Below are 22734 nucleotides of genomic sequence, written 5' to 3' on the forward strand. Positions count from 1 at the left end.
AATGCCCCGAAGCACCTTTTGGGGATGGGAGGAATTAATTGGTGAGTGAAGCTGTGCCTGGATGTTTCATTCTAATCATCTCTCTTGTGTTTCAGCCCTGGCCCAGCGTGTCCAACCTGGCCAAGGATTTCATCGATCGTCTACTCACAGTGGACCCCAGTGACAGGATGACAGCCCTTCAGGCCCTGAAGCACCCATGGGTGGTCAGCATGGCAGCCTCTTCCTCCATGAAGAACCTACACCGTTCTATCTCACAAAACCTTCTCAAGAGGGCGTCTTCCCGCTGCCAGAGCACCAAGTCCGCACAGTCCACCCGCTCCAGCCGTTCCACCAAATCCAACAAGTCGCGGCGGGTTCGGGAACGGGAGCTGCGTGAGCTCAACCTGCGCTACCAGCAGCAGTACACTGGCTGAGCACTGGGCTGGGACCTGCCAGACGTCTTTCCAGACGTCTTCTCTGCGGCGTAGGTGTGCAGCACCCTTTGCTGCGCCCTCACTCAGTGAGGAACATCCAGGTTCCTCTCTCCCTTCCTTCCTCCAGGTGTCCCCCCCATCCATGAGGAGGTGTCCCCCCCTCCCCGGTGCGGAGGAAAGGGAATGGCGTGGTGGCCATCCCACCCTGCGAGCTGTGCCGTGGGGTCTCACGCAGGAAACGGGGGAGCCCTGGTGGGCTCAGAGCACAGCTCAGAGCCTCAAGTAATACACCAATTAAGGAGCCACGTGGGGAGAAGAGCTCTTTCTGTAGCCTAGGAGCTTGGTTGTTCATAGTTATTTATTAATTCCAGAGCCTTAAGTTTCTCTCACTTGCATATGAAAAAAAAAAAAAAGAAATCACTTTATGGGTATGTACACGCACGTACGTGTGTGCACATACACGTGTGGGTGTGTATATGTATTTAAAAATTATATATACACAAATTTTGAGCTGGTTTAGTCAGACTCTGTGGTGCCTTTGCAGTGAAGCTGGGATGAGTCACATGCAGTTAGAAGTAGGATAGCTCTGACTCACCGCCGGCCGTGCTGCCCACCGGCTCCTCCTCAAAGAGATGCCAGACAGCAGTTTGCCGTGATGGCTGGGAAGCTGCGAGGTTTCCCCCAAGGGCTGCCATCCGCCTGATGACGTCAAGGGATTACTCAAGCTGTGCGAGAGCTGCCGGGCAAATTGACAACCGGGCTGAAGCGCGTTGCGGGCTCGGAACTGGAGTCTGGTTCCTTTGATCCAGACTGGGTGGGTGCTTTTGATGAAGGGGTGGGAAGAGGATCATCCTGCTGCAGGAACTTGGTGGTACACAGAGAGATCTCTTTGGCAAGGCAGGTTTTTGAGGGGGTCCTTGCTGTCCCCCTCGAATTATCTTTCCCCTGTTTGCAGCAAGACCGGTGCCTACCATGCAGGATTTGTTGTTCTTGTGGCCCTGTCATGTCTTTGACCTGTTACGCGTCTTGTGCCTTTCAGATGAGCGTTGCCAACCATGACACTTCACCAACACTTTGGTGGTTCCAAGTGTTCCTCCCTGTCTGCAGATTTTACGGGGCTCCCCTGCTTTGCGTTCCTCTTCTGCCCCGGTACCGCCATCCCCGCTCTGGGACAGTGAAGCGGTGGTGGGAGCGGTTGGGATGGCCGCAAATAGCTCTGTAGCATCAGGGTCAGGGCTTGAGTAGCGGAGATCCAATCTTGGAGCATCAGCAGTGATAATGCCCTGGAGACGTTGCACAAACACCTTTGAGCTGTTAGCTGTGACTTAAAGCCAACCAGAAAAAGCTGCCTTTTGGGTTTCCTCGTGCTGGGTGGGCGATGCGTGGGCTGCTTGTGAAGGACCTCTGGGGGAAGGTGGGTGCTGTAGAGCTGAGCTTTGTGCAAGCCTCCTGAGATATCTTCCCAACTACTTAGAACAGCAAAGCAGGGCTGGTGGCACAATCTCAGGGTGGATTTGGCCTCTTGTCATAGCAGAGATGAGATCTGCAGCGAAGGAGAATGCCGGTTTTTGAAATTTTTCGTATGAGGCCATGCGGTTTGCTTCATGCTATGCACTTGGGAAGTGTTTGCTTGGCTCTGGGCTGGAGATGGAGGCTCTGCGAGCTCAAGGGGCTGGTGCGCGTGATCTTTCCACCCAGGATTGATGTCCTCTGCTGCTGCGTTTTAGTGTCAGCAAGGTTTGAAGTGACTCTAACTCTACTGTCCACAGCCCCTCTTGGTCAGCAGACAGTGTAGTTTCAGTGGGAGAAGACTGCGTTTGCTGTGCTAAGGAAATTAAAGAAAAAAAAAAAAAAAGGGAATTTCTAGGGATGTGCTTCCCACCCCGCAAAGCTGGGATGGGCCATAACCACTGAGAGCGCAGCTCGATTTCCCCGGGCGTGGGGTGGGGAATACACCAGAGGAAGCCTGAGGACAAACCGGTATGTGTAGCAGGGGTGAATTCTGAGTCCTTTGTGTGGTTTTCTATGGTTTTTTGAAAACTCTGAATTCTTTGCAGGCTGCCCTTTCTCGGAGTGGCCATTCTACTATATCACACACAGTCTTTCTTCCATCAGCATTAACGGTTACCGCAGAATTACCAAAAATTGGGTTTTTTCGGCTGTGTGGACTGCAAAAAAAAAAGTTTCTTCTGCTTCTATTACCTTCTCATGTGGTCTTCCCTGGGTCGTTACCATGGACTATAAACTAGACGTGATTTCTGACAAAACAGGCAGCTTGCCGTATTTTGCTTCATAAACAGTTCCCCTCATATTACTGCAAAAACAGCTCTTCAGCAACCACTCCAAGACAAGTATCAACTGGAAAATTCGTCTTTCCCTGTAGGTAGGAGATGGCAGGATGGTCTCTCAGAGGCCTTCTGGTTCTGAGCCGTCACTTGTAAGAGTCTTCTACGTGTTTGGAGCACCACACCCAGGCACTGTGATCTCTTTTCCTCTCCCTTTTTCTGGCTTTCATTGCCCTCCCCAGATTATCTTGCATTTTTATCCTTAAAATAGGTGTTTTGTCTACACGAGGAGGTCAAACTGATGAACTGAGCCAAAGCCTCTAGCACCTGAGACCTTTTCCATTAGCCACTAGGCCATCAAAATGCACAGATGTTGTGCAGATGTCTGCCCACACTGTTCCTTCACGCTTTCCCTCGTGGGGGATAAATGAAGGTGGAAAGAAGGTGAGGACCTTGAGCTCTGGTCTGACCCAACTTGTTTCCTCTCCACCTTCACAAAGCAGAACAACAGTTTTCTCATCTGTGACAGTTTTTTGCTTTGTTGCTCTCTTCGGCAATTGGGTTTTCACCAGGAAAAGTTCAAAGTGATGTCATTTAGGGTGACTTTGGGGTGGAGTATGTTTTGGGGAAGTGAGATGTTGCTATATAGGTTCCTGGTGCTGTCAGTTTTCTGCGGTGATGCGCTATGACCCGGCGGTGAGTTGGCGGAAGGGAGGATCCTTCACATCCACGAGCAGTAGCGGAGAGCCGCAACCTGCCTCTTCGGGGTCTCAGAGGTGGTCCCGCATCTGGTGCATCCCGCTATTAGGGAATTGCACCAAAGAGGTCCCAGTCCATCCCATAAGGGGCTTTGGCTTTTCTAGAAAAAGACCCCTAATTCTCTTTAAAAATCCAGAGTTTTCTCATTTGCGTGGAAAAAAATCAATATAAACATAGGGAAAATCTTTATGGGCTTTCCTTCCATCGTTTGATAATAACACTCTTGGCTCAATCCCTCTTCTTTTTCTATATTCAGTATTTGCGGGAACCCAGAGAATAACACGTGTGGGCAGAGAGGAGACGAGCAGAGCTCCTCCTGTGTCCCTTGGAGCCCTCGCTCGTCTTTCCATTTTCACTCCGGCCGGAAAACTGCGATGCTCCGGATGTTCCGTTGCAAGGTCCAGCTCAAGAGCAATTCCTCGGGTGCTTTTACCCTTGCAGTTGGGGCACGTGTTCAGCTGGCTCCTGCCGGGAGTGCCGTCGTTCTGAGCAGTAGTTCAGGTGCCTTCAGTCTGTCCTCTAAGCAGCTCTTCACTGTGAATTATCTTCATCGTCCGTCCTCGTGTATATTCCACGGGAGCATCTCAGCTCTCTCAGTTTATCTCAAGTCTCAGGAGTTGACACTATTCAGGAGTGCCTTGTTTGGGGATTTTAGGTTCTAAAATGTCTCCGAAACGTCTTTTTCTTTGGTTTAATTTTTTTAAATCTTTTTCTTTGGCTCTTAATGGCGCCTCTTAATTTGGCTCGCGGGGTTTTTCTGCAAGGCGTCCTCTGGTGCTGAATGAGCCGGCAGGATGCAGGTAACAAATGCCTGTTGCAGAGCATCGCCGAGCTGAAGTCTTTACATTAGCTGGGGTGCAAATTTCTGTACGCCGGTGCTTTTGTTTTCCCTACTTCTGTTCATACCATGAAAATGAAGCTGGAATGACACCTAGTGGCAAATTGTAGTGTGTCCTTGTCCCAGTACAGCCCTCTTCTGGTTATCTTCCCGCTCTTTCCGGGTGAGATGCCCTTCACAAAGAGGAGTCTGGGTTTGGCGTGCTGAGTGATGGTCCTGGACCACACCTCCAGTCCTGGATGGTCAACATCTTTCTCAGTGTGGCACCATTTTCTCCTCTACTGATCCCAAAGAACGGCATTTTTAGCCCACAGAGGGGTGAGCAGGAGGTCACGCGCACCCGCTGGAAGGGATGCTCCATGCTGGGGAAAAGATGTGCGCGGTCCCCAGTGTCTAAGGGAGATGCTCCCCAGCACCCTGCCTTGGGGACTCATCTAAGGGACACTAGGAGAAAAGACGGAAGGTGCTGAGGCTAGGAGAAGCTGGTTTGGGACTTTCTCCCATCACGAGAGACAACGGAGCAGCTCAAGATGTTGCTTCCCAGCGTATTCCGTTTCAGGGAAATGCAGTTTTAAGGAGTAAAGGGAATTATGGTTGCTTGCCTTTTGGAACTTAGCGGTACTGTGTAAAACAATCCCATCGTTTTGTCCTGGGAGTTTGTCTGCGCTCTCTTGGGGGAGAGAATTACGGCTTCAAAGAACGTGGCCTGTTGCTTCCTTGATTTTTTTTTTTTTTTTTTAATTTTTTTTGAGAGTTACTGGAAATGAATGTGAAAAGGTCTTCCAGAAATAACGTTAGGTGGTCTACAGACTTGCATCCGGATTTTTGAGTACGTAATGTATTTTTCTATCCGTTTTGCTACAACAGCAATTACTTGTCCATGTTTGATTGACGTCTCATCCTTCTCAGGCTTCTAAAAAACCAACGTATCAGCCCAGTGGTGGTAACCCTCCCCCTTCCTTCAATCCAGCAGAAGTCTGTGCTGTTTAACACTGAGATATTGATAGCATCCAGATGCTCCTGCCAGTCCCTGGACCGCCTTGTTCTTGGAAACGTACAACTGTCCGTGAGGGACAGCCTTTATAGCCTGGCGATGAGAGGACGCCCAGAGAAAAGGGCTCTGACCTGCTGGCGTTGGTGGTGGTGTGGAAACCCGCTGCAGTGCAGGGCTTGCGTTACAGACTTGTTTTGGAAACGATAAACCCTCAAAGTCTTAACTTCTTTGGATGTTTTCTGCTTTTAGGTCAGATATTTTTCTCTTCTGGTAATTTACGTTCTTTCTTCTGCCCTGCTCTGTTTCTCAGTCCTGTTTTCTACCGGGGTGTTTGGCTGAAGTACGGATAGAGTCAACTTCTGCATAACGCGCAAACTGGAACAGGAATCCTGGTTAACTCACCTACTGGGCAGCGACTCTGGATTTGGCTCTGCAGGAGCCCGCGGGGAGTCCCGGAGCCGGGGAAAAGCATCCGTATGGTGCCTCGCGCATGGGAGAAGGCTCCCTTTGAGGACCCCGCGGTGCAGGTTTAGCTCCGGATGATCTTGTACGATGTAGGACAGCCAGTGCCTGGCTGTTACAGGCCTCTTATTAAAACTGTGTGGGGCCGTATTCCTATTATAAGTGATGATGCTAAAGATTTGGAGAGGTTTGAGGCGAGGTAAATTAAAATCTCAATTGTTTGACTGAATTTAGTTTTCTAAATGATGCAAAGCAACACAGAGATTGGCTCGGGAGGGGGGAATCCCACCCTCTGGAGGAGCTGCAGACTGTTCTCTGGCGGCAGCGTGAGCCCTTGGATTTGCAGGGAAGGGTGATTGTGTCCCGGTTTCTCACCAGCTCGGCTTCATCCTGGAAAATATCACAAAGTGCCTGTACCACTCGGTGCCGGATACCCAGCCCCGAGTCGCCTACACCGCTCTGGGGAGGTTTTTGGTGCTTTTTCTGACCACTTTCAGCCTGGGTTTAAGGCGGCAGCTCTTGGGTGCTGTGGAGGCAGGCGCCTACATGTCAGCTGTGCCTTACTGAGCAGTAAATTTGCCCCCACCTCCCCAAAAATGTGAAGCAGCAGGGATGCGCGGTGGCAAGGGCATCGTGGAGCTTGGTACCTTCCACCTTCGGTGTCCCTGTGGTGGAGGGAGCTCTGCCTGCCTGGTGACAGTTTTTTTTTCCTCCTCCTGCTCTCCTCCGCTGTGCGGTAATACTGTAGATCCCTCGCGTGACGGGCCAGCTACTGCCTGCCGTGGCAAATATCGTTGCGCTGTGTTTGTCTGCTGAACGTGGAGGACATCGGCCGTCCCCAGCGCGGCGCGTTAGAAACCATCAACTCTGGCGAGCACATCCAGATGCCGTGAGTTTTTCCTGTTGCCTTTCGCTACGGAAAGACACCTCCCGGGAAGCTCTGGGGACCGCAGGTCTTCCGGCGCTTGCTGTTATTTTTGGTTGCCAAATTTCCGGTGCTGGGTTGGAATGGTTTGGAAGTTCCTCTGGTCGTGTCCCGTCACTCTCCCTAATGGGGGCGTTCCGAGAAGCATCCCGTTCTGTGACTTGCCTTTTGAGTCCTGCGTTTCCACTAAGGACTGTCTTATAGGATGAGGTCGGAACCATTGTCATTAGTCTGTAACGTTACGATTAGAGTGTACAGAATTATTTATTTTGTGTACTCGGTCTGCTAAACACGTAAATGTATTCTGTGTACCCCATCGCTCTGCTTGTCGTTACTTCTGGTGTGCGGGCCGACCGCTGAAAGGCGCTGCTTCCCGGGCTGGGAGCGATGGTCAGCGAACACAGCCAAAGCCAGGAGCTGCTCACCCCTCTAATTCCTTCTCGGAGCACAGCAAGAAGGTACCAAAATGCCTTTAAAAAGAGTTTGCTGGTTTCTTTTAACGCAGCTTCCAGGCCAGGAGCTGCCTGAGGGAGACCTTGTTGCGGGGCTGGGATGTCTGCGGGATGCACCGGATGAGTTGGGCGCTCAGGCTCGTGCTGGAAAGTGGGGTTTGGAGGCCGAATGGGCACTTCGGGGCGTTTTGTTCACTTGTCTTTGGCTGCAAGGTGGCAAACAGGGCCAGAGAACTAACCCTGGTTTGCCCGCAGCAACTTCTCACCTCTCTGGTTTCACTCGGAGCAGCTTCTATGGGTGAACGGGAAAAACTGTAACACCAAGTGAAGAATGCACACACGCACCCCGGCTTTTGGAGCACGTCCTCCTGGAAGGGAGGTGACTTTTCAGGGGCAAGGGACCCCATCCCAGCAGTGGCAGGGGTGACGGTGCCCCGACCATGCCGAGCAAATGACCCGTCGGGCTGCAGTTTGAGCAATTCCTGTTTGAAGCTCCACGTGGCCACCAGTTTCTTATGGCCCGTCCCCACACCTCCGACGTTCAGCTGTCTTCGAGGTCCTTGAGGAGCTAGCTCAAGCCGAAAGAGAGCATGCTGCTTTGGTGGGGTGGGTCTTATTTTCAGGTACCGCGGCGTGAAAGCACACCCTAAATGTCATGGCAGACTGGTGGGACCGGTGTGTACCTAGTGCGGCTGCTACCACCAGCCATAGCGGGGGTCTGCAAGGAGCTCAGCCCCCGTGCCCTTGTCCCCTGTGTCCCAGGAGAGGCTTTCCAAGGCAAAGGAGTCCAAGCCAGCAGCTTCACGGCTTTCTCTGCAAGCCCCCACAGCAATTCGCTCCACCTGCTCTTGCTCCCTGCAGTGCAGACCGCTAAATGAAGCTAAATTTTATCCAAGCAAACTAAAACTTACTGGCTCTGGGCTGCATTTGAGCAGCTTTTGGGTTTTTCAACTCAAGCGTATTTGTCTTTACCCTCCGTTCATGAGCTATGGCCTTTCCCGTGGGTATGTCTCTGTGTTTTTCTCTGCGACTGCTTGATGTGAGAGTGGTCGCAACGTCTTGGGGGCTGGGATTCACACAGCAGAGGTTTCGCGTTGCATTCACGTCGGTGGTGAATGAAAAAACCCCCCATGCCTCATGCTGGGACGGTCTCCATGGTGTCCTCCTGACCAGCTCTGTTTGGAGCTGCCAGGAACCAGGCTTTAATTCATTGACCATGTGTGAGCACATGACTTCGGTTTTTCGCCCCTGCTGTTGTCTCAAGGACCTGTTTGGGTGGAAGCGCTGCTTTCTTCTGAAAACCTGTCACCTCGCCTTCAATTTTTTTCTCGGCTTCGATTTTTTTCCTTTGGGATGGCCTTCAGTTTCCTGCTCTCTTCCCTGGCGAATCTGTGCGGGTGAAGCAGTGTGCCATTCTCCAGCTGCCCCCTTCTGCCTTCCCGAAGAGCCGGAGTTGCCGTTGGCGTTTGTCCCTCCCAGCTCTGTGTCCCCAGGCTGTTACACGAGTTGCAGTGTTCAATTGCAGGCAGGGATCTTTTAAGACCCCATGCACCCACCAGCACCCACCAGCGCCCACCCTCCATCGCTTGCTCGTGCTGGGCCTGGTGAGCTCCGTGATCCCTTTCCTGGAGGAGCTGATGCTGGTGGGACCAGCTGGTGCTGGAGACCTCTGCCCTGGCTTGGTGGCAAGGCCGTTAGAGGTAACATCGCCCACCCTCAGCGCCGCGGGGGTCTCGGGGCTGGTGGCAGGGTGCAGGTGGAAAGAGACCTGGGAGTCCTGGTGGCCAACAGGATGACCATGAGCCAGCAATGGGCCCTTGTGACCAAAAAGACCAATGGCATCCTGGGGGGCATCAAGAAGAGTGTGGCCAGCAGGTGGAGGGAGGTCATCCTCCCCCTCTGCTCTGCCCTGGGGAGGCTGCATCTGGAGTGCTGTGTCCAGTTCTGGGCTCCCTGGTTCAAGAAGGAGAGGGAACTGCTGGAGAGGGGACAGCAAAGGGCTACCAAGATGCTGAGGGGACTGGAACATCTCTCTGATGAAGAAAGGCTGAGGGATTTGGGTCTCTTCAGTCTGGAAAAAAGACGACTGAGGGGGGATCTTATCAACGCTTATAAACACTTAAAGGGTGGGTGTCAGGAGGATGGGGCCAGGCTCTTCTCAGTGGTGCCCAGTGACAGGACAAGGGGGAACGGGCACAAACTTGACCATAGGAAGTTCCACCTCAACATGAGGAGGAACTTCTTTCCTGTGAGGGTGGCAGAGCCCTGGCACAGGCTGCCCAGAGAGGTGGTGGAGTCTCCGTCTCTGGAGACATTCCAAACCCGCCTGGATGCGTTCCTGTGCCACCTGCTGTGGGTGACCCTGCTCTGGCAGGGGGTTGGACTGGATGATCTCCAGAGGTCCCTTCCAACCCTACGTGTGCTTGAAGACCCCCTGAGCAGCCCTGGAGCCACAGCCAGCCCTGCTCCCCCTCTGCCTGCGCATCAGCTCCTGCCTTCTGCTCCACCCCAGCTGGGCACCGAGCTCCGGCTCTGGGAGGTGCTGGGAGAGGAACCCCCCGTGCGCCTTCTCCACCAGTCTGCATCGTCAGAGGAAAGAACCAGAGGCAGCGCTTGGCACAAGCAAATGCTGACATTTTATTTCGCAGTGGGGTGCCTTGTGTCCAGCTCAGCCCTCGCTGGCTCTGCCCAGCTCACCGCGCTGGGAGCAGCGCCCGGCACAGGGATCCCTCTGGCACGGCCTCTAACCCTGAGAAACAACGTATTCGATCCAGTTTCGGAACTGGCTTACGCGGGTGTAGATGGCAGGCGTGCGGACGTTGCAGTTGCTGTTTCCCCAGGAGACGATGCCGATCAAGGTCCAGACGTTTCCGTTCTGGTATACCAGAGGTCCGCCAGAGTCACCCTGCGGAGAAGACACTTTAGTGGTCCCAGCACGTGCTCCAAACTGGTCCCAGCCACCTGGACACAGCCAGGTGCTGCAGCTTGAATCTCTGTCTCCATAGATGCAAGATGCCCCATGTCCTCCTCCTCCACCCTCCCTGCGGTCCAGTGGGACCTCAGCTCCTTACCTGGCAGGAGGAGGCGCCAACGCCGCCGGCACAGAGCATGGAGCTGGTGATCCGGTTGCCCCAGTACTGCTTGCACTGGCTCGGGGAGATTATGGGCACGACGACCTGCTGCAGGCGTGGGGCCATGGCTTGGGCTAGGGGAAAGAAGCGCCATTAAATTGCCCCAGTGCTGGCGGATCTCCCAGGGCCTTTGGGAGCACACGGGCACCCTGGGCGAGCTCCCAAACACACGGGCGCGGCCATGCAAAGCCGTCCCAACATCCCCCTTCTTCCCTGAGTGGGATCGTCTTGTGCACGCAGCCCCGAGCAAGGGCAAGTTTATGTCCATGCACAGTCACCCCTGGGCTTTGCACCTACACCTGTGCTCGCGCCAACGCACGCTTGCATGTGGTCACTCAACCGCACAACTCAACTCCTCCATCCCCGTGTCCACACCAGGTTGTCACCCCACCCTGGGCACCCCCGGACCTTGCGCGCCCCCAGGAAGGATGGTGGCCACCCACAGCCCTCCCCGAGGCCGCAGCGTACGTACAGCTGGTGCTGATGCGTCCCCAGCCGGTGGTGACGCACTGGAGGTTGGTGGGCACAGCCAGGTTGGCGGGTGCCAGGCAGACAGGGGAGACGCGGGCTCCCAGCCGGGCGGGCGAGGAGAGCTTCAGCAGGGTGATGTCGTTGTTGAGGGTGTTGGGGTTCCAGTTGGGGTTCGTGATGGCCTGCCCAAAAAAAAAAACAACCCACCGTAGCGCTTCATCCCTGCCCTCCGAGAGCAGCCCACCCCTGTCCCAGCACCATGGCCATCAGCCCGGCTCACCCTGGACACAGTCTTCACTTGGACGGACTCCGAGTTGGAGGTGAGGTCATATTCCCCCAGGACGACGACGTGGGAGTAGGGGCTGCAAGAGGTACGGGAGTCAGGGGGATGCACGGCAGCCAGCACCCGGGGTGGCAGCAGCACCAGGAGCTTGCCCGGGCATGGGGCAATTCTGCCCCAAGGAGGGGGCTCAGTCCCTCGGGTGCCAGCTTTTGGGGCTGTCCCGTTTGGTGATGCCCAGCGTGCCCCGAGCCCCTGTCCCTGCTGGGTGGCAGCGCCGGGGGCCGGCCGGGCATCGCTCCTCACTTGAATTGGCAGTGGGCAGCCGTGACGACCCATTCCTCACTGATCAACGAGCCGCCGCAGAAGTGGGATCCCGAGCGGGTCTGGGGAGGAAAGAGGGAAGGAAGAGCTGGGGCTGGGCAGGCCGATGTGTCCCCTGAAGCTGGGGACAGGCAGAGGGTGTCACATGTCCCCTTAGTGCTCGCCGTGCTGTGCCACTGCGGCGCTTGGGGCACCGGGGTCCTGCCTCGGGAGCAGGACGGTGCCGTACCTGCAGGGACACCTGCCAGGGCCATGAGCCGGGCACAGCGTTGTGCCCGTTGATGATCTTCTCGCTGTATTGCACCAGGGGGCTGATGGCGGGCACCCCGCAGCCTGCGGGAGAGGCAGAGGGGCACAAGGGTGACCCCGAAAGCTCGGGGCTCGCACCCAGGGGCTGCTTGCGCTGGTGTCACCATCCCCGGGGTGCCGTGGTCCTGCTGGACCCCGGGGACCTGCCTGCACCCGTGGGCAGCACTTACCTGAGACGGTGCTGGCAAGGGCCAAGCAGACGACTGCCCAGAGGAACGCCATCCTGGCAGGACAGGGCCGTGCCCCTGGGGCCACCGGCTTTTATAGGAGTCGGGAGACGCGTGGCTCGTAGCCAGGTAGGGCAAGGTCCCCCTGCTGCCTTCTGTCAGCTGCGGGCAATGGTGACGGGCCAAACTTGGCACCTGCCTTGTCCCCTGCAAGTGGGAACGTGCTGCCAAAAGGCACCCTGGGGTGCTTGGGCTATCACTGTAATGAGTTGTGTCAGTTCTCACTGTGGAGGGGGAGAGCACCAGGGGGCACAGGGGGGGCTGCTTGTGGGCACACAGGTGGGGTGGCAGTGGGGCTGGACGTGCTGGGACGGGTGCCGGTGCCTGTGCTGAGGGAGTTCACCCTGTCCCCAGGCCCGTTTCAGATCTGTTGGCAGCGGGGCGGTTTTCCCTTGTGGCCATGAAGCCCTGACCTGGGACACTGCCCATCCCAGCTGGATGTTCCCAGGGTCCAGGGCCATCCCTTGAACATCGACCCTGGTGCAGGTGAGCGTGTCCCAGAGCCAGCTGGGGCAGGTGGGGAGAGCGGACACCTTCCCAGGCAGGTGGGAGCCGTGGCCACTGTGGCAAGCTGGGTGAACGCACTGTGAGCCCCTGGGAGGACAGCGGCCACCTCCCTGAGGCTGACCCCTCCGCCTGAGCATCCCCGCCCAAACCCCTCCATCATCACACTGGACGTGCAGGGGACACACATGTAGTGTCTCCATCATCCCCCATGTCCTTGGGTGATGTTCCCGGGGTGGCACCGGGTGCAGGGAGACAGCCCTGGGGTGATGCCGAGCACATGGATGGATCCTCCCCTGCTGCGCCACCCCCATGCCCTCATCCCTGCCCTGACCCCTGGAGAGCGGAGCCTGGACACTGGTGTGTGATTGCAGAGCTTGGGCCTTTATTTCTGGCAGTGGTGCCGTGCAATGAGAGCAGGATCAGGCCCGCCACGAGGCGGGAAGTGTGGCAGAGCGTGGAGGCCTCCCCGGGTCTGGGCACAAGGCCAAAGGCACAGAGCCAGGCTTTGCTCCTCATCTTTGCATGGAGATGACCATGGGCTGGAGAGCAGCAGAGGATGGAGGCAGAGCCAGTGCCCAGGGTGGTGCTGCCCTTCCTGGAGGAAACTGATCCAAGAGGATGCTCGAGACACCAGACACAACTCAGTTCATGCTCTCCAAGAGGCCAGAGAGTCTCAGGCTCCAGCTCTGTCTTGGACTCCAGACCTGTCTTGGATGCAAGAGAGCTGGGGCCAGGAGCCGGTCAGGTCAGCAGAACTCAGAGCTGTCCCTTCATGCTGGCAGGGACAGGGTTGATGGCACTACCCAGGGCGGTGAGACCTCCTTGTGCCCTTCTTCTCTGCGGCCACGAGCCCTGGCTGAGCTGCTCCCCACTGTCCATGCAGGGCGCAGGCTGGTGGAGCAGCACCACCAGACCGCTGGGCTGAGCCATAACAGAGAAGACCTCCCCCATGGCTAAAACCCCTCCTTGTAAGCCTGGGTGTAGCAGGGCTCCAGTCTGCCTTGGTTCTGGGGTGACACCAGACTCCACGGCCAGGACATGCTGGCTCAGAGGCTGTCTGAGTACTTGGGGAAACCCAAATATCTGCAGCCCCATGGAGACATGGATGTGCCCCAGCTGCAGGCTCCCGTCCTTTGCTCTGCGGCTCCTCTTTCTCCTGCAGGCAGTAGGCTAGAGCTGAGAAGACCTGTTACCACCCCAGCAGGCCAGCAGAATAGCTATGGGTTGATTTTTCTCCTGACCCAGGTCTCCTGCGGCTGGCGCTCACAGGGGACACTCGTCTCAGCGAGGCAGGCCCAGAGGAGGACGGCACATATCCAGACTGTCCCCAGCACAGGGCGAGGTGCCTTGTGTGGGGGATGCCATGTGTCATCTCCATTCTCCCCACACGCAGCCTCAGAGACGTCCTGCATGGTCCGTGAGGGCAGCGGGGAGCGGGCCGTGGGGCGCAGCGTCAGGCACACTTGCCCTTGCGAAGGCAGAAGGGCAGCTCGGGCGCGGGGACCAGGATGGTGCTGAAGATGGGCCGGTAGCCCTCGGGCAGGACCTGGGGATGCTGCGCCATCATTTCCAGCACCATGTGCCGCACCTCCTTGGAGACGTCCCCCCGCAGATCCAGCAAGGTGGAGATGTGCTCATCGCTGGGCAGAGAGGAAGAGGTGAGTCTGCTGGCACAGGGCACCGTCCACAGCGCTCGTGTCCCGCAAACCTCCCCTGATCCAGAGAAGCTGAGCTGAGGCAGGGGGAGAGCCGGTACTTTGCACCAGCCAGACTTTAAAATTTGCTTGAAAATAACCCCGCAAACCTTGTGAATTTGGTTTTGCCATTTCATGGGTTTCAGCTGATTCTCACCTTTCCAATTTGGTGTTTTGTGATTTAGAATCATGGAATGGTTTGGGTTGGAAGGGACCTTAAAGCCCACCCAGTGCCACCCCCTGCCCTGGGCAGGGACACCTCCCACCGGACCAGGTTGCTCCAAGCCCCGTCCAGCCTGGCCTTGAACCCCTCCAGGGATGGGGCAGCCACAGCTTCTCTGGGCAACCTCTGGGCCAGGGGCTCACCACCCTCACAGCAAACAATTTCTTCCTCAGATCTCAGCTAAATCCCCCCTCTTCCAGTTTAAACCCATCCCCCCTCGTCCCATGGCTCCCCTCCCTGATCCAGAGCCCCTCCCCAGCTTTCCAGGAGCCCCTTGAAGGACTGGAAGGGGCTGGATGGTCTCCCCGGAGCCTTCCCTTCTCCAGGCTGAACAACCCCAACTCTCTCAGCCTGTTCTCACAGCAGAGGGGCTCCAGCCCTCTGATTTCTCACACTTTGTTTGGCCACCAAATACAGATGGGTGAATACCACAGCAGAACTGCTTTTTCCTTTACGTCTGTGCCCTTGGGACTTTGCAAGAACCCCTCAAATCTGGAGCACAGGAAAAGGAAACCTCAGGGAGGGAGTGGGGGGAAAAAACCCAGGTTTCTGCCTGCTGTGCAGCATAACCTCATGGAGTCCAGCCCAAGCTTGGCTCCCTGGGGCAGACTCACACCTACCCCCATCTCGCAGGAGAGCCGAGCTGGGCTTCTTACCTGACGTCAGGGTACTTGGTGATGAAGCCCAGCACCTCCAGGCTGAGTAGTGCCGGGTCTTTGAGGCAGATCAGCTCCCGCAGGGCAAACACAGCCTCCAGGCTCTGTTGGCTCTGGTCCAGCCCCTGGGAGGGAGAGCAGCCACACGTGAGACTGGGAGGAGGCCACCACGGTGGCTTGTGAGCTGCAGCCTGGTCCTTGGCGCCCACGGGGGGACCTGGCCCCTTGTGGCTGGTGTCTCCCCACTCAGCGCGATGGGGGCATGGTCCCGTGAATCCAGCCAGTTCTGCTCGTCTTGGCCTCACAACCACCCAAGTGGAACAGCCCCATCTTGTTTGGGGGCTGAGGTACCCACCCCATCTGCTGTGGGCTGGAGAGGAGCAGGAGGGTGACGGAGGTGAGCTACGAGCTCCTTGCACCGACCTCGCTGGGCGATGCTCCCCTCCCACGGCCCAGCCCCTGCTCCCTGGCACCTCTCACCAGGCCACAGAAGAGGTCCCGGAGCTGGGTGGCATCCTGCAGCAGGCGGTCGCAGAGCTGGCCCCGCTCCTCCTCGTTCTTACACACCATCTTCTTCTGCATGAGGGCCCGCAGGTACTGGCTCGTCACCAGGAGCTCGCTCTCCGTCAGCAGGAGCTGGGCAGGGGAGAGCTGTTAGCGCTGGGGTGTCAGACCTCAATTGCCCAGGGAAAGGCAGAGGGGAAAGGGGCTGGATGCAACACCAAGCCAGGGGCTCGACATGCTGGGATGCCTTCTGGTCAGAGGGACAGAGAAAGTAGCTGAATTTGGGGGAAATTCTGGACATCTCTGCATGGCGGTGCCCTTTAGGGCTGCTGCAGAGGATACAGGCTCTCCAGCAAACCCAGCGGCGACTGCATCCCCTGCATCCTGCACGCAACCACCCAACCTCCTCGCCCTGTTTGAAGGACACCCCGCAGCAAGCATACCGTGAAGATGGGTTTCCTGACGCGGGAGAAGTCCTTTGCATACTTGTCAATCACTTCGCACATGCTGCCGACGAGCTGGGACCCGGAGAGCCACTTGCGGGAAGGCAGCTGCAGGCAGAGGGGCTGAAAGAAGCAGAGGAGCAGCGTACGGTGCCCTGCATCGCATCGCTCTCGCAGCGGCTGCCAGCTGCCATGCCACGACATCCCACAGCCGCTGCCCGCCTGCTGCCTGGCAGTGCGTCTGCTTGGCCTTGCAAAAACCACAAGCCCCCGCTGCCAGCCAAAAGTCAACATAAAAATAGAAGAGTGGTCTAGATTAGGAAATTATGGAAATACACTGGGGCTACCCCTCCCTGGCACCCAGAAAGACACATTTTGGGGCTTTATTTGGGTCACGATGCCCCATCGTGGGCAGCACCTTGAGGTCTGGGCAGCAAGCTGCTCCTCACACACCCGCCTGTGGCCTCTCCTGCTGTGATTTTATTTTTAATTTCCACTCCTCTCCACTTCCCTTATGCAGACATAACATGTTTTTGGCTGAAGGCTTTGACCTCCTCCTCCCCTGCTGTCCTTGCCCGTCTTCCTGCCTGCAGGCAGACATTCCCTCTCTGTCTCTGCCGGGGTCATGGCAGTCTCCAAGCTGCCTGCGAGCGTTTCATCCTTTAGCTTCTCTTTTGTTTTCGTGGCATTCAAGCCCGAAATAGCAATGCTGTTAATTATTCCAGATTTTTGGTCCAGACTTCAGGAAAGCTAAATTTGACTACGCTGGCAGGAAATGAGTCGGGCAGTTGCACATGGGCTCGTATCCTCCACGGGGACGCTGCTTCTCTCCTGTTGGTTTTCCGCCATGAAACAGCCATAAAAAGGAGCGTGAGGCAGCCCTGGGGGGCTGGGGCTCCCAGACTCTGTCAGTTAGTGGTTCAGGGGCCACAAGCCATCTGCCCTAGCGATACAGGGCGGTGCTCGCTGGTGACAGACATCGCCTGAGCTGCTTGCGGTTTATCGAGGTCTGGGAGCCAGGCTGGCAGAGATGTCTGCAGGATGATAGCAGGCCACGGGGTATGTAACGGGGATCCTGGGCAGGAATAAACCCGTGCCTCGGGGTGTAGCAGGAGTGCTGTTCTTGCTAGGACTGGGTTTGTTGCAGCCCTGCCAGCCTCGCGGGCTGTGGACAAACATACCTGGAGGTCCAGGAGCAGCTCCTCCAGCAGCAGCTGGCAGGCTTTCTTCTGTGTCCTGTCTAGAGCAGCCCGGAGGGACGCGGGGACTTCTCTGCGGGCAGTGTCGGGGTGCAGGGAGGAGACAGAGGAGCTAGGAGAGAGAGAGAGAAGAAGGGAGGAGACAGGTAGCCCGGGAAGCGTGGTCCCACATGGGGTAGTGGGGTTGCTACAAGACCTACAAGGTGCTGGTGCATGGTACCTGAGAGCCAGGTTGTTGTTGAGCATGGCCAGCAGGTAGGCGACATAGTACTTGGGTATGGTACGGTCCTTCTGGTGCTCCTTCCCGCACTGCACCAGGGCTTCCCGCAGACTGCAACACAGCGAGTCAAACACAAAGGGTGGGCAGAGCCTCAGATGTCTCGCCACAAAGACCTGGAGCTGGGATGCTCTTGGGGGCACGTGGACCTCCCACAACCCTCCCAGCTCACTTGGCTCTTTCCAGCTCCTGCCACCAGGCTGGAGAGTGGCAGGTTGTCGAGTAGGGTGGGACAGTGGGACCCATTCTAGATCCCTCAGGAGAGCAGGGCTTGGCGCTACTGGAGAGGTGCTTGGGGCAGCAAGCCCTGGGAGCTGATGGCCCCACGGGCTGAGACAGTAGCCCCAATGGGTAGACAGCCTTTTGGGACCTGGATGAGTGCTGGGTGCCCCATGGCAGACATCTCCACCATCAGCCTGTGGTGCTTGGCCATGGGACCCAAGGTCTTTGAGGACAGCAGGGATGCAAGGGGCTTCACTGACCGGCCCAGAAATGCCTCGAGCTCCTCCAAGGCCATGTTGTAGACCTTCTGTTGCAGAGAGTCCGTGATCAAGGAGGCCACCCGGATATTCTCATTCAGCATCTGCATAGGGAGAGGAGAGTGGAGGTGAGCCAGCAGGAGGCTGCAGGCCACAGCCCCCTTTTGGCGGGCTTTCAACATGGCCATGCCCCATGGTGCTGGGGACCCACCTGCATGACAATGACGGGCAGGGCTGACTGGAAGAAGCCCTGATGGTCTGTCTCAGGTTCCTCTTCCCTGAACCACTCCTTGAACTCCACCTCCAGGGTCCTCTGCATCCACTCGAGCACGCTGGCCTGTGGGATGGACGCCCACCACAGTCAGCCCAAGAAGTCAGGTACCAGCTCCCTTGAGACCTAACACATAGCACAGTAGTGAGTCCTGGGGCTTGTCCCACAGGCTCATGGTCTCCTGCTGCTGCCAGAGCAGATAGTGGCTCAGTGGTGGTCACTGGGTCCCCGGCCCCATTGCATGTGTGCTGTCCTGCTCACTCACCTTGACTTTCACCACGTATTTCCTCTCTGTCTGATCCACGAGCTCAGGGGACATCAAGGGGCCCAGAGCAGAAACGTCCACTTCTGGGAGAAGGTCAGGGTGACCCATCATCTCTGAACTGGAGAGCAATGGTAGGACAGGGCTGTGAAGACCTGTATTTTCTGGCAGTTCCTACCTCTCCCTCTGCCCTCCCAGTGGTCATCCCTGGAGCCACTCTCCCAACCCGCCTGTGTGCTGGTGGACAACTGGGCTCTCCACAACCTCCCCTGCTTGGTTGGTGCTGGGGTTGGTGCTGACCTGTGGTACACACGAAGTGCCCACTCAAGGAGCAGGAAGAGCGCCTGTTTGTCCAGGTCCTCTCGCAGGATGTCCTGGAGGTGGCTGGTGAGGGCCTGGTGGTACGTGGCAGTGCAGATGCTGAGGATGTTGTAGTGAGCTGGGACGCACTGGACCATCAGGTCTTTCACCACACGCAGCTCAGACACGATGTCCTTCTGCAGCGTTGCCAGGTGCCTGGCCAGCCCTGGCCCCTCAGCGTCCATGCCGGGGGCATGAAAGTGGGCTCCTGTGATTGTCTCCCGGAGAACCTGGTAAAACTTCTGCTTCCAGCCCTTTGGGCGGCCAGGGGGCAGGAAGGTGGCCTCCAGGAGCAGAGTATCATCTATTTTCTCCTCCCGCTCGATGATCCTTACAGCGGTGACAAAGAGAACTGGGTCCTCGCGCACCAGCCGCAGGCTGTTGCCCACGATGTCCCACAGCTGCTTGGCCAGGCTCTCGTTGAGCTCCTGCAGGCCACCAAAGTAGGACAGCACAGTTGTCTGGGCACTGGAGAGCCCGCGGAGGTGCAGCTGGGAGAGGATGTCATCCCGGAGATGCTCCATCATCATGAGCTCCGCGTGGGCCTCCAGGAGGTGCTGCCCATGGAGCAGCTGGAGGGTATGGGAAAACATCTCTTGGACTGTGGGAGAGGGAGGAGAGATGCCAGGATTGATTGCGGGGGGTGAAGGGGGTCGGCACCAGGGTCACAGAGGCAGGTTAGCAGGGAGATGGTGAGGGGAAAGGTCTGAGAACTGGGGCTTGGGGAACACCATGTTGGATCAGGCCCTGGGGAGACAGTGGCATCTCCATCCACGGAGACTTTCCAAACCCAACCGGCAAAGCTGGAGCAACCTGCTCCAGCTTTGCTGCCAGCCCAATGGACTGGAGTTCTCCCCAGTGCCTTCCAGCCCAAATCCACATGGACCGGGCCAATGCCTTACCCGAGAAGAGCTGGGGCAGCACCTGGACCACTGAGGCCAGCTGCACGTGCTCCGCCATCAGCGCCCGCATCTGCTGGAGGCCCTGGAAGCGGTCTGTGCTGTCGATCAGGGCCCAGCGCGCAGCCCCCAGGTCCTGGCACGCACTCTGCACCTCCTGGGCCGCCGACCGCAGCTGCTCCAGCCCCGCACTTACCCCCTCCAGGTAGGACTGGACAGTTGACTGGGGAGCAGAAGAGGATGGAGGGGCAGTGGAGAAGCTCTCAAAGACTGCAGGACTCAAGCACCATTTGCCCCAGCCTCGCCAGGTCTCTCCTGCATGCACTCCCAGCCCCACAAGGTCACATCTGCCTCTGCCATCATGCCACCATATCTCCCAGACCTTCTGTGATGACCCCATCCCATCAGACCCAAGCACAGCCAGCTTCAAGAAACCCACTCCAGCAGCAGGAATGGCTCATTTCTCCCCACTCTGGGTAAACTGAGTCACGGTGACTATTTATAGGGGGTGGGGGCAATGGCTGCTGTGCAGAAGGTGAGAGAAGGGTGTCACTTTGGGGTGATCAAGGGTGAGCAGTAACCAGATGTCTCCTTTCGGTTTTAAAATATTACTTTGGTTCTGCAAAATATTTGCAGGCCACAGGGCTCCAAGCGTGGCCCCCTAGGCATACGAATGGCATGAAGCACCTCAGCGGCCAGATGAGCCCTCCTCCAAAATGGATTTCCATCTTTTCCAGCCCCGCAGCGGCACTAGCACATCTCCATGCCTTGTCCACCCATTTCACTCCTGGCTCCTGGTGCCAAGAAGCCCTTTTACCCAGCTTTTTTGTCTGAGGCCACATGACTTAAAACAAGTTGCTTCCTGGAAAATTCACCCAACATTCAGGGTAGGAGAAACCATCTCCAAAATACTCAGGAGGAGGCTGGGGTGCTCAGACCGATTGGGTCCTGAGGTTAATCGTTCCCGGGGTTATACAAAAAGGGTAGCCCTGAGCAGGGAGACTGACACAGGGACTGAGGACAGCCCTTACTGATGTGTACAGAGATGGAGTTTCTCCTGTGTGATGTGGAGGCCGGGGCAGGTTGGAGCTCTTTGCCTCCTCCCAGCTGTGGGGAAGGGGAGCTTTGGTGCTGGGATGGAAAGGGGATGAGGAGTGCCCACTCTCGCACATGGGACCTGCTGAACACCCTCAGTGTTTTTGTTTTGAAGGATGGTCGGAGAAACGGGCAACTCATTTTAACACTTCAGAAACCATCTGGGGGGAGGGCAGGGGGTGGTGGTGGGGTTTACCAGACATTTTCCCCCAGATAATTGCATTTCTCCCTCCAAGTGCCAGCCAAAGGACAAGATTTTGGAAGAAGTGGACACAAAGCTGATTCAATGCGGAAGAGGGGACCTTGTCTGGGATCCCTGCCTGGGGAGGCTGTGGGCGTCCATGGGGTGGGCTGTGGCAAACACCCACCTTCAGCCGGGACTGGATGGAGCTGTTCCTTTGCGTCTCTCGGCTCCGGTACTGCCCGAGGCCCTCCAGTTTCTCAGGGCGGTAAAACACCCCTGAGGCCCATTTCAGAGCGGCTCCTCTCGCCAACTTCTCAGCCTTCTCCGCTTCCGGCCACTCCTCATCTGGGGATGAAGCCAGGGGTTAACAAGCACAACGAAGCCAGGGGTTAACGAAGGCTCTCCTGGCAGGGCAGGAAGGGCCCCTGAGGCCGGTGGCAGGAAGCTGGCCGCCAGCACATCCAAGCACACCCAGATGCGGGAAGCTGGACAACATAGCAGCAAGCGGGTCCTTCCACAACATCCCCCCACCCAGATGCCACCAGCGTGGACCAGGGTCGTCGCAGCAGCCTTGGCAAAGGATGCCCTGAGGAGCTGTCATCCAGCCTGTCAGCTCAGGCTGTTCCCAAGGCTGAGTGCACATCCCCATCGCTCCCCCACCAGACAATGCTGCGTTGTCTGAGGTGGGGTCTGATGGTGCCTGGGAACATGCCATTGGCAAGGCTGAGGCTTTGGCAGTGAGTCAGCAGGAGGGATGGAGAACGGCAGCTCTAGCATGAAGGAGAGCCAGGCTGAGGTGAGGATGGGAGGGTCCTGGACTCCCAAAGGTGGCCAACAGCATCCCCCTTTGCACAGGGTCTGAAGCCATGCCAGAGGTCTTCTGGCCAGAGCAGAAGGCTGAGAACCAGCAGAGTTATGACACGCCAGCCCCCCATCCCCTGGCTTCATCATTTCCCCGTTTCTCCATCCCCATCTTGGGGCTCTCTGCAGCCCCACGGGATACCACCCAGTGCCAAGCTGGGCTCTGGCTCTGCTGGGAAGCTTGCCTGCACAGTAGGGGACCGAGGGGCTTCAGAGGCGGCCAGCAAGGGAAAAAGGTCCCGGGGTGATAAGGCAAAGGGTGGGGGAGCCCCCAAAACGGTATCGTCCCTCCCCTGCCCGACACCGGCGGCTCCCCGGGGCGGAGGGAACCGGAGCGCCCCGTTACCTCTGGGGCTGCGGGCGCGCTCCTCCTCCGCAGACATGCCCATGGTCTCCAGGCTGTGCGAGCTGCGGGAGCCGGGGCAGGGCTGGGCGGAGGAAGCCGGCAGCCGCTTCCTCAGCCGGCAGCCGCTTCCTCAGCCGGCAGCGGCCGCGCTCCTCAGGGCCTCATTGTGTTCCCGCAGCCCCGAGCGGGCGTCAGGAACCGGGGTGGGGCGGAGGGGAGGGGGGAACACCGGGGAAGGCAGGCGGCGGGAGGGGACACCAGGCCCGGTTTGCCCCCCGCCCCCCGAGCACGGCCAGGGGGATTCGTGCCCACATCGGGTGTTTTAAGGCAGACGGGGGTGGCGGGCAGCACCGCCGCGCTCCTTCCAGCCCGGCGGCGCCAGGCCTCGGGGACAACATGGCAGTTTAGCTTTGGTACCAACAGGGCGGCGAGGAGGCGGGGGCCGCACCCCCGGTTTTACCCCGGGAAGACCCCTCCTGGGGCAGGCAGCCGCGACCCGAGGGGATGCCGGCGGCGGGGCCAGGTCCACCCTTCCCCCGGCGGGTCCCCTTAGGGAGCGGCCGTTGGGCGCCACCGCCCCCGCCCCGGAAGTTCCCGTCGTGCC

General features: G+C 57.6%; 3 protein-coding genes across 6 annotated transcripts in view; 1 reads left to right on the forward strand and 2 right to left on the reverse strand.

Annotated features, from left to right (window-relative positions):
* The window catches only part of PSKH1 (protein serine kinase H1), a 40296-nt gene extending 34316 nt beyond the window's left edge, over window positions 1-5980 (forward strand). For both annotated transcript variants that reach the window (XM_054200400.1, XM_054200399.1), the window contains exon 4: window positions 96-5980. In XM_054200400.1, coding sequence (XP_054056375.1) covers window positions 96-413 — 318 coding nt within the window. In that variant the 3' untranslated portion in view covers window positions 414-5980. The remainder of the gene's footprint in view (window positions 1-95) is intronic.
* Window positions 5981-9749: 3769 nt separating this feature from the next.
* CTRL (chymotrypsin like) lies at window positions 9750-11865 on the reverse strand. The gene is made up of 7 exons (XM_054200404.1): window positions 11814-11865; window positions 11564-11667; window positions 11317-11396; window positions 11011-11092; window positions 10732-10912; window positions 10200-10333; window positions 9750-10033 (listed from the first exon to the last, which is right to left on the reverse strand). Exons 1-7 carry the CDS (start codon window positions 11863-11865, stop codon window positions 9872-9874), a joined length of 795 nt encoding a protein of 264 aa, XP_054056379.1. The 3' UTR covers window positions 9750-9871.
* Window positions 11866-12737: 872 nt separating this feature from the next.
* EXOC3L1 (exocyst complex component 3 like 1) lies at window positions 12738-22703 on the reverse strand. 3 transcript variants are annotated; one of them, XM_054200389.1, is made up of 14 exons: window positions 22131-22703; window positions 21108-21268; window positions 19841-19867; window positions 19648-19729; window positions 18686-19346; window positions 18389-18506; window positions 18064-18189; window positions 17856-17956; window positions 17317-17427; window positions 17079-17208; window positions 15898-16020; window positions 15431-15586; window positions 14951-15075; window positions 12738-14017 (listed from the first exon to the last, which is right to left on the reverse strand). In XM_054200389.1, the coding sequence occupies exons 1-14, from the start codon at window positions 22171-22173 to the stop codon at window positions 13831-13833; spliced, it is 2151 nt and encodes a 716-aa protein (XP_054056364.1). In that variant the 5' UTR covers window positions 22174-22703; the 3' UTR covers window positions 12738-13830. The 3 variants fall into 3 exon arrangements, with proteins under 3 accessions (XP_054056364.1, XP_054056363.1, XP_054056365.1); XM_054200388.1 differs by having other exon boundaries at window positions 19648-19867; XM_054200390.1 differs by lacking the exons at window positions 19648-19729; window positions 19841-19867; window positions 22131-22703 and having other exon boundaries at window positions 21108-21249.
* Window positions 22704-22734: the final 31 nt, after the last annotated feature.

The sequence above is a fragment of the Rissa tridactyla genome, chromosome 4, assembly GCF_028500815.1.
Source record: "Rissa tridactyla isolate bRisTri1 chromosome 4, bRisTri1.patW.cur.20221130, whole genome shotgun sequence".
Lineage (NCBI taxonomy): Eukaryota > Metazoa > Chordata > Aves > Charadriiformes > Laridae > Rissa > Rissa tridactyla.